This window comes from Oryzias melastigma, linkage group LG8 (assembly GCF_002922805.2).
Source record: "Oryzias melastigma strain HK-1 linkage group LG8, ASM292280v2, whole genome shotgun sequence".
Lineage (NCBI taxonomy): Eukaryota > Metazoa > Chordata > Actinopteri > Beloniformes > Adrianichthyidae > Oryzias > Oryzias melastigma.
Genome location: NC_050519.1, coordinates 23,769,902 through 23,779,900, shown reverse-complemented (window position 1 = coordinate 23,779,900; position 9,999 = coordinate 23,769,902). Strand labels below are relative to the sequence as shown.

At 36.9% G+C, this 9,999-nt stretch overlaps 1 protein-coding gene across 1 annotated transcript in view; it reads left to right on the top strand.

Annotated features, from left to right (window-relative positions):
• The first annotated feature begins 3,012 nt into the window (after nt 1–3,012).
• Nucleotides 3,013–9,999, top strand: part of rpain (RPA interacting protein) — a 15,639-nt gene continuing 8,652 nt past the window's right edge. The window contains exons 1-4 of the mRNA XM_036213032.1: nt 3,013–3,351; nt 3,435–3,626; nt 3,733–3,805; nt 4,850–4,961. Of these exons, the coding sequence (XP_036068925.1) occupies nt 3,289–3,351; nt 3,435–3,626; nt 3,733–3,805; nt 4,850–4,961 (440 nt within the window). The 5' untranslated portion in view covers nt 3,013–3,288. The remainder of the gene's footprint in view (nt 3,352–3,434; nt 3,627–3,732; nt 3,806–4,849; nt 4,962–9,999) is intronic.

Genomic DNA, 9,999 nt, shown 5'->3' with positions numbered 1-9,999 from the left:
TTTTTAAGTGGAAAGGGCTCTGAGCTGCAACATATGAAAGTGATTTGACTAAATAAAGATTGATTAATACGTTCAGTTTGTTGAATAACCAATCAAGGTCAAATTAAAGTTAAGACTAACTTTCTATTCTGCCAAATGTCAAAATGAAATGTGAACAAGTTTTAAATTAATGTTAAAGCTAATCATCACAGCATTTACTGTAGATGAAAATGAAGAATAATGCTGTCATGTTGCAGAAGATTTAAATCACTAAAAATAGCAAACTAACAAAAACGAAAGAAAAAAAAACATTGAGTTTTACATGCAATAAAAGCATCATAACAGAAGGAACTAAGAAGTTACTCGGGTCTTGTCTCACAATGAAACAAAAAAAAGAATACTTTTTTTCTTTATTAAGAGTTGTGAAGTTCTTAGAAATATTGATGGTATTTTGTTCTGATGTATCCAATCCTATTGCTGTTAGTATGACATACCACAAATGTAGCACTTTTGATTTTAAGTAAACAAAGTTGCAATACTGTTTTAACTCTTTTATTTGTGCAATATTATTATGAAAGCACAATTTTGAGGCTAATATGTACAAAAAAAAGCTAGTTGACCTGCTGTTTGTGAATAACATTTATTTCAGATATATTGGAAATGTCTTAGTATGCCTTTGTATTAAAGTCCACATTACAGTTGGAAGAGGCTGGATAACTCAGTTGACTAATGTACAACGTTCAGTTTCCAGGCCAGCAATGAGATAAAATCCAGTGAAAGTCCATAGACAAGACCCTTCATGCTGCTGCATAATTGGGTCTTTACATACCTTAGAAAAATAGGGTTGTGCCAGGAAGGGCATTCGGCATAAAACTCTCTGCATTACCACCTGTGTGATTCAGTAAAAGCTGATTTACTGCGGTGATGACAGGAGAAGTAGAAAGGTGAACAACAGAGTTTGCATTGTACTTGGTGATGGCACGGTTGCTAAGGAGAACATTTTTAATTGTCACTTTATGTCATAAATGTTGCTGACACCTGGTCTTGATTTTAAATCATAGTACTCCCCTCCCTAACCGAGATACGCCTCTTGATTTTAAGTTTTAAAAATTTTCTAATTTTGTATGAATTTTGATGTTTAAAAATTAGTTTTTAGCTCAATAGCTTCTAGGTCATGTGATCAATTGACTCAAAATTGGAATTGGATCATAGTACTCACCTCCCTAACCGAGATACGCCTCTTGATTTTAAGTTTTAAAAATGTTCTAATTTTCTATGAATTTTTATGTGTAAATATTAGCATTTTAGCTCAATAGCTTCTAGGTCATGTGATCGATTGACTCAAAATTGGAATTGGATCATGGTACTCCCCTCCCTAACCGAGATACGGCTCTTGATTTTAAGTTTTAAAAATTTTCACATTTTTTATGAATTTTTATGTTTAAAACTTAGCATTTTAGCTCAATAGCTTCTAGGTCATGTGATCAATTGACTCAAAATTAGTGTTGGATCATAGTACTCCCCTCCCTAACCAAGATACCCCTCTTGATTTCGAATTTAATCTTTTATTTATATTTTTTTTTAGGAATTTTAATATGTTAGTATTAGCTTACTGCCACCAAACACTCTCTCCGTGTTTTAACTATATCAACTTTTATTTTGAAAATAGGAAGTCAGCAAAAGCTTCGTTTGTTTTCTGTGTTACCGTGTTCACCGGAGACACACCAATGCTGGTGCTCTCAAAATGTTAAGAGCACTGCTCTCGGAGTTGCACTGGACCCGGACAACGTGAGCGTGCGAGGTTTACCCTGACCGAATGTCTGTCGAATATCCAACGTAAAACTAACTTCACCGAGGTGCACAACCTCCCAGAATCCACCGCGATCGTCAGCCGTCAATCAAAGGCCGCGCCCCCTCATTAAGCGAAAATAAATGCTGTTTTAAAAAAAATTACAAACTTTGAAAAAAACTCACTCCCTTCAGAGTTGTCATGGATCAAATATGCAACCATTGATGGAATTAAAAACTTTAAGCACCAGGCATTAAAGGGGTTTATTAGAGGGCTGAAAATAAGGATTTTAACATGGGAGTCTATGGGAATTTGCTCACTCTAAGCACCAGCCTCTCTGGTCAGTGCCGGTACTGCAACGTTTTGTTACTTCCGGGTTGGCTTCACGTTCCGCCTGCCAGTGTTGGGGGTTGGGCAAAACAGACTAACTACGAACTGTATGTCCAAAATAAATGTATATTGTAGAAAATATTGTGCATTCTTCTGATTTTCATATTGCAGAACAGATCATGTGTTTCTCTTGATGTTCATATATTATCAGCTGAGATTCAAAGCGGTTCACTTTCCCGTGAGAACCAAGGTCACTACCCTGCAGAAGGATGTGGGAGCTGCTCATCTCCAAAACGTGTGAACCCAAATTGCTATTACCTTATGAGGACACAGAAACTTCCGCCTGAAATATGATTGGATATGCAAATGCCTGAAATGCTTATGTCATCTGTCAATAAAACCAGCCTGTTGCTTCCGGACGACAGGATTTTGAAGCACAGAGTTGTGCAGAATCTAATCCTCCTGCGGCAAAGGTGAAACGTACAAACGGGGTTTGTCGGGATCTATCACCCTTATCTGAACAGCGTTCCTGACTCCGGACCCACCAGAAAGAGAACTGGGAGTTCTGCTTTCAACATTTGACTCCGCGCCCACCAGAAAGAGAACTGGGAGTTCTGCTTTCTATAATATCATGATAGTAACGGGTACATTTCTCGCTAGAAATATTGTCAAAATAAAGACTAGTCCACAAAATATTTTATTCTGAGTTATTTTCCACCGAAAAAAGAGTGGATATCCCACCGTGTCTTTGCTAGACAGTCACTGTGTCAGAAACTCAAAAGTCACGTGATCAGTCACGTGATCCGGAGCAGCCCCTGTAGAAAATGAATGTAAAAATGAGACGTAGCAAATACACAATTTAGACCCGTTTTTTTTAACTGCTACGTTTTTCTCTGTGGAGAAACGTGGGTACTGAACGTTTTTGTACGAGACTGGGTTGCAACAGGGGGATCGGGTAGTGACAGCGACAACTCTGACCTACACTGCATTCCAATAGGTGGCGGTATTGCACCTTAACGCTGTGTGCTATCCCCCAATAAACAACACTGGAAGAAGAAGAAGAAGAAACGTCCGTTTCCGGGAGGCTGTTTTTTTTTTTTTTTTAATAAAGACTAGGCCGGATATGCTTTTGACCACACATTGTGAATGTCTTAGTTCTGTAAACGAATGTGTCTCTTTAAACAGGACTAATGGACAGACATCGTTCGTTGTATAAAGTGACCACCCCACCATGGAAGGAAACGTACCGCCAGGCAAGTGTGGAAACGGCAGCCTGTGTGTTAGCCGGGAGTTAGCGCGTTGGGTTAACGCGGTTGTTTTCACCTGCTGTCTTCAGCGTTGCCTGGACAGGCTAAAACACAACCGGACCCGGTTGCTGGAGAGGTACCGACTGTTGGGGGGAAACGACACAGAGCGCTCTCCCGGGGCTTCCACCATCGTGCAGGAGGTGATGGAGGAGGAGTGGAGCACCCTGCAGCCAGAAGGCCGGAGGCTTCCGTCTCTTTGGGGGCCACAGGGCTCGACAGAGGTGGGGTCTGTCAGTCTCTGGGTCACTTGTCGTTTCTTAGCGTAGAATTGTTATTTAAACGTGTCTTAAATATGAAGCATGTCAGGTTCATTTTATTTTTAAACAGGCATCCAGTATTATTAAGGAATGTGATGAGCTGGCTGTGCTGGAAGAAATTCATCAGGAGCTCCTATCTAAAGGTAAAGGGACCTCAAGCTACGAGCTTCTATGGCCCAGACACAAAGCACTCTTAGCACAAAAATGAATAAAATGGCTGAATAGACCTAAAATTAAGCAAGTTATTGATATTTTACGTCCTAATGATTACCTTTGTTTTGCAGATAGAAAACTATGGGAACATTTTGTAATTACGGGAAGAAATATCACTTTTTTTTCTTTTCAGATATTACGTCTTCCCTATCTGTTCTCTAAACAGCATCGAATTGCCATTGGACTTTATTCAAATGATTCATCAATTTTAAATATTTTTCAGAATATCATGCAATTTATGTCATTACTGGTTTTATCTCTACCAAGTGCAGTTTTTAGACCCTTTGCATGGTGATGTCAGACAAAATGGCAACAGGTCCAAAAATGTGAATACTTACTTCCGATGTTAAGATTCAGAACGGCAAAGCTGACGGCTGAACGCTGTTTAACACAATTTTACAAAAATAAAAGGTAACCCAGAATAAATGTAGTTGTTGTTTTACAGGATATTTTAGGGATTATTGTAAAAACAGGAATGATTTGGTTCAGTGAAAATGTTAAAAGCAGCTATGGAGCCACATAGTTTCAACCTTCAAAACGAGAGTTAAAAAAAGGAAGAAAAAAAATCTCTAGGTGAACGCGTTTCATTGCATCATGTGGAAATAGTCACTTTCATATTTTTGGCAACAGTTTCAATCATGCAACATAATTTTTTACCGCTGGGGAGGGTCTCGCCCGGGGAGTAATTCAGTGTAGAACCGCCACTGAACAAAACAAAGAGGAGTGATGTTAGAACCACGGCTAAGCTAACAGCAGCTCACTGACCTCAGTAGAAAACATTACAACAGGAATAAGTTTGACTTTAATGTCAGACATGCTTGAAGTGAACACCCCCAAACGGCATGCAGAGTGACACCCAAATCTTTGAAAACGGATCGACCTCTATGTATTTATTCTATTTGAATATTTGCTTTTTCAATAAAAGGATGTGCTGTGTACTCCATGTCCTAATATTGTTGTTTTCTGTTTCCCAGAAAAGTCTTTAATGGAGGAGTATGAGAAGAACCTACAGTTTGAGCTGCAGTACATTTCCTCTGTTGTGGAGAGGAGGGAGGAGATGCTTATTATTTGTCCTGTGTGTCGCATGTAAGTAATAGAATCATCTTTTAAATCTGTATTCATGAAATTATGCATTTGCAGTTAATATCTTATCAAAGATGTTTCTTCCCACTTTCATTCTAAGCTTCTACAGTTTATAACATAACCAAACCAAAATTTGGGCTAACTGGAAACAATACATAGAATAGAACAATACCATTAAACCCTCAAAGGAGAAATCACCTCTATTAAAACAACAGATAACGCTAAAATGCACTTAAAATTTTAATAACAGCAATTATTACTGTCTGATGTCTATGAGACGTTCTGGAGTCCAGTATCTGACAGTTTTAATCTCTGACTCAAGGAGCTCCTCAGTGTCCCCATGGTTTCACGCAGGGGATGATGATTGTCCATGATGGATTTCATTTTCTGTCACATCCTCCTCTAATCCACCACAATCACAGGCTCAGGTGGATACCCCAAAACAAAGCTGGATCTTTGCACTAGTTTGTCTATCTTAATCCTATTTATCAGTCCCTCCACCTCCTGAAGCACAACACAGATTGATGAATTGATTTATTTCAGCATAGATTGAAAAATACAGGATAAAACACACAATTATTTCAAACCCATTACAAAAACAATTAAATGCATTGATTAGAAAATAGCAAACAAACAAAAATAAAACACACTTATGTCACATTTGGTTCATTATTTTTTTGTGATAATTACCTAAAGTCAGTAGAGTTTGATTGATTGCTTAAAACAGAGTGGGAAGACGTGAATTTTTATAATCCCACCCCTACTTAATTACTTCATTTCACTGTTTTGGAGAATTATGTAATCTGGTTTTGATCAGATCAATTGAAAGTTGTTGTTGTTTTTTTTTCTTTTTAATTCCCAAAAACAAAGTGAAGTTCTTGTTGTTTATTAATTAGTCTCATTGATTGATTATCATCAAAGTACAATGTTCTATTGATTCAGAAAAATAATCATTACACATTGAGATCAAGTTTTAAAGTACCGTAGAGTTGTTAATAATCATTCTCTGAAAGAATTCTTAGATATTTTCAGTAAACATTAATGATTCACACAATATCTAATAATCATTGATTATCTTTAGAACACAAAATTACATGAATCCTGTAATCATTTCTACATATTTTAGATCAACTAAAGAAAATTAATACCATTGTGATTGTAAACTTTTCAGTAATCATTACTGTATATTACATAACATAAAACTCATTGATTGCATTTGAAAAATCTTTGATTATTTCATCACATTCAAGTTCATACATTTGGAATTATTCAAACACCAGTTGATTTTTTTCTTCTTATTTTCATATTGTGAGATTAGAGTTTCTTTATACATTTTCTTGAATGTATAAATGCTTGAACATTGTTTGAGCTCATTACTTAACTTGTTCCAGAGTTTAGTTCCACACAGAAACTTTTCTTTGTGGGTCAATCTGACCTTGAAGTTCCTGCATCCTCTGTTTGTTCCTACTTCATTTTCTAAGAACTGTTTCTGGATATTTATGGTAATGTTTTCCCACTAGCTCTGTATAGTAACTGTGCAGTGTAAAAATCAACAAGGTCATACAGTTTTAAAATTCTGGATTGATCAAATAAATTGTTAGTGTGATCAAGATAACCGGCTTTATGTATAATTCTGATGGCTCGTTTCTGAAGCATAAAGAGAGGATGTAGTGAACTCTTATAATCATTACCCCAAATTTCTATACAGTATGTGAAATATGGTAATATTAAGGAGCAGTACAATCAATATCTACAGTTGTATTCTAATATATATTTGGATTTATTTATGATTGAAATACTTTTTGAAAGTTTAGTTTGTGTCTGATGTGTGACTTCCAACTCAGTTTGTTAACAATAACAATCCCTAAGAATTTGATTTCTGTAACACTTTCAATTTAGTCATTGTTAACTTTAATTGAGAGCTCTGTACTGGCTTTGTAATTACCAAAAAACATCACTTTAGATTTGTCTAGATTCAAAGATAGTTTGTTGTAATCCATCCATGATTTTATTTCGATTAACTCTGTGTTCAACACATTGATAAGTTCCCTTTGATTGTCTGTAGAATAGAATATATTTGTGTCATCAGCAAATAAAATGAGTTTTAAAAGTTTTGAAGCATTGAATATATCATTGATGTAAATATTGAACAGCAGCGGGCCCAGAATTGATCTTTGTGGGACACCACAACTTATCCCTTTGGCCTCTGATGTAAATTCATTCATCTTGACAAATCGTTTTCTTCCTGTTAAATAGCTTTTGACCCAACTTAGCGCTACTCCTCTGTTCCCGTACACCTCCAGTTTGTCCAGTAGGATTTCATGATTGAGAGTCAAATGCTTCTTTTAAGTCAATGAAGATTCCAGCTGCAGATTTCTTTTTATCCAGAGAGTTTGCGATCTCCTCTACAGCATCAATGATAGCCATTGAGGTTGATCTGTTTTCTCTGAAACCATATTGGCTTTCATTTATTATGTTATATTTATCAATGAGTTTAGCTAATTTGTCATTGAATATCTTTTCCAGAATTTCTGAGAATTGTGGAAGGAGAGAAATAGGTCTATAGTTTGTAAACAGGTGTTTGTCTCCACTCTTATAGATAGGAATCACTTTTTCCATTTTCATTTGGTTTGGGAATCTCCCAGTTTGTAATAAGTTACATATGTATGTTAGAGGCTTAGAAATACTGTTAATCACCTTTTTCACCACCGTCATATCGATATCATGACAATCTGCTGAGTTTTTACTCTTGAATTTAGTAACAATTGATATCAGCTCATTTTCATTCACATCAGAGAGAAAGATGGAGTGTGGGATCCTTCCAGTGGATGGAATCTTTTCTATGTTGGTTTTGCACTTTGGAATTTCTGCTGTCAACGCTGGACCCACGTTTACAAATTAATTGTTGAGACCGTTTGCTGCTTCAGTCATAGAATAGGTTTGACCCGTCTCATCTGTAAAGTAATCTGGGCGCGTTCGTTTTTTTGTCCCTTTTTTTAATGATGGTGTTTAATATTTCCCAAACTTGCTTTACATTGTTTTTATTGTCATTCAGTAGATTATTATAGTACATTTTTTTTACTGTGCCGTGTTATTGCAGTTAGTTTATTTTTGTAGGATTTGTATCTGCTCTTTTTCTCTCGATCTTTGTTTTAAAAACTTTTATAGAGGTTTTTTTTTTTTTTTTACAAGCATTTTGTAGACCAGTAGTTAACCAAGGACATTTAGCAAAGTTGTTCTTGAATTGATAAATTGGACAGTTCTTGTTGTATAGTGAGATAAATATTTCTAAAAAACATTTATAAACAATGTTGAAAAGGGAGATTTACAACAACGTCATCATAAAACTCTGTAGGACCTCAGTCTCCTCAGCTTCTTCTATAATCTCCGTTCACATCTCTGCCCGTGTTCCATAAATCCTTCCTACTCGTGATTTTGTCCTACCCACGCTTATTTACTCAAATCGAAAATACGTCATCTTTTTAAGTCTTAGAGGACCGCCCATAAATCTGTGCTACCCCTCCATCTTGTGATCAGGCTATGCGATCTCGCGGTAAAGCTGTCCGACCCCCCTGTGAGGCCGCGCTGCTCCCTGTAATCCTTTCCTGCTGCACCCATAATTCTTTTCTACTGTGTTTATGACCAAACACAAAAACTGTACGTTCGTTCATATGCAGTAGGTAGGATTATCTGATAAGGTCGAACATTTGGATAGCTATAGCTATCAGTTTGTGCTACGAAAAATCTCATGAGGTAGGACAGATTGTTAGAACACCGGCATTTTGTTGCCAACTGACAGCCATCATGTAAACAAATCCACCAACAGCTTCAGACCCAGATGTTATAAAACACAGTCCAAAGAGTAGCAGCAGGCACACCACTGCATTCATTAGTATTTTCACTATAAGGAAGTCTGGTCTTCTTAACCTTCCTTCAGGTGTAGATGTGCTGGGTTATAGACCATGATTCAGTTTCAGACTAAAGATTGCCTTTTTTGTCCCTTTTACGCAGGAGTCACGGGTAAAACTTTGTGTGTACAGATCTATCTGCTGATATGCCTTCAGATTTCTAAAAAAAAGTGCAATGGCCCAGTGCACAGGCTCAATATTACAGATATCTTTTTCTAAGCATCAGCCTCCAAGTAAGATGCCTGTAATTATATGACGTTGGCCTGAACATCTTTAGTGTGTGAACTAGCACCGCTTCTCAACTTGGCTAGTGTGATCAAGAGACTTTGAGCCCAGAATGAACAGCAAGACAACAGGATCCATATCCTTGAGAAACAAGTGGACGACTTGAATCAACACAAGATGAACATTGTGATTATTACCGGATTACAAATAGGACTGCCACAAACGATTATCATAGTCGACTAATAACTGATTATTTTATCAATTAGTCAAGTAACTGGATCATGGATGAACTGGATGTAAACCATTTATCTCACCTGAATGTAGCTGCTCCTAAATAACCATCATTAGCCCTAAATTTGAAGTGTTAAAGCTATTTGGTAACTAAATATGAAGACATTTAAGACAATAGTTTATTAAACCTTAAATGAATTTTGCAGCTACTTTCCTTCATCAGTTCCTGGAATTAAAACAAGACTTAAATCAAATGAGGTTAGCCTCTGAAATAAAGGAACTATTTTTCACTAAAGATAAAGTTTTGGTCTCACTGACTCGAATATAGCTAAAGTGCATGTTGTGGGGCTGAATGCTCACAACTGTATTCAACTTCACTACACTCTGACACTATAGAATTCCAAACTGTACAATGTTCTTGCTAATAGCCAGGAAAGTTGCCCAGCAGTCTACATGTCTGCTGAAAGACTTGATCTCTTTAGAGAGCAGATGTTCCCTTCAGCAGAGACATTTCGCTGCATTGGGGTAGAGGTTGCAGGGATAATGATAATAATAATAACTTTTAATTAAAAACTAGCATGTCTTGGTCAAATGTAGCCACGAGGGGGCCCAAGCCAGGGTCTCATTTTGCCGGTCCCAAGCCCGGATAAATACAGAGGGTTGTGTCAGGAAGGGCA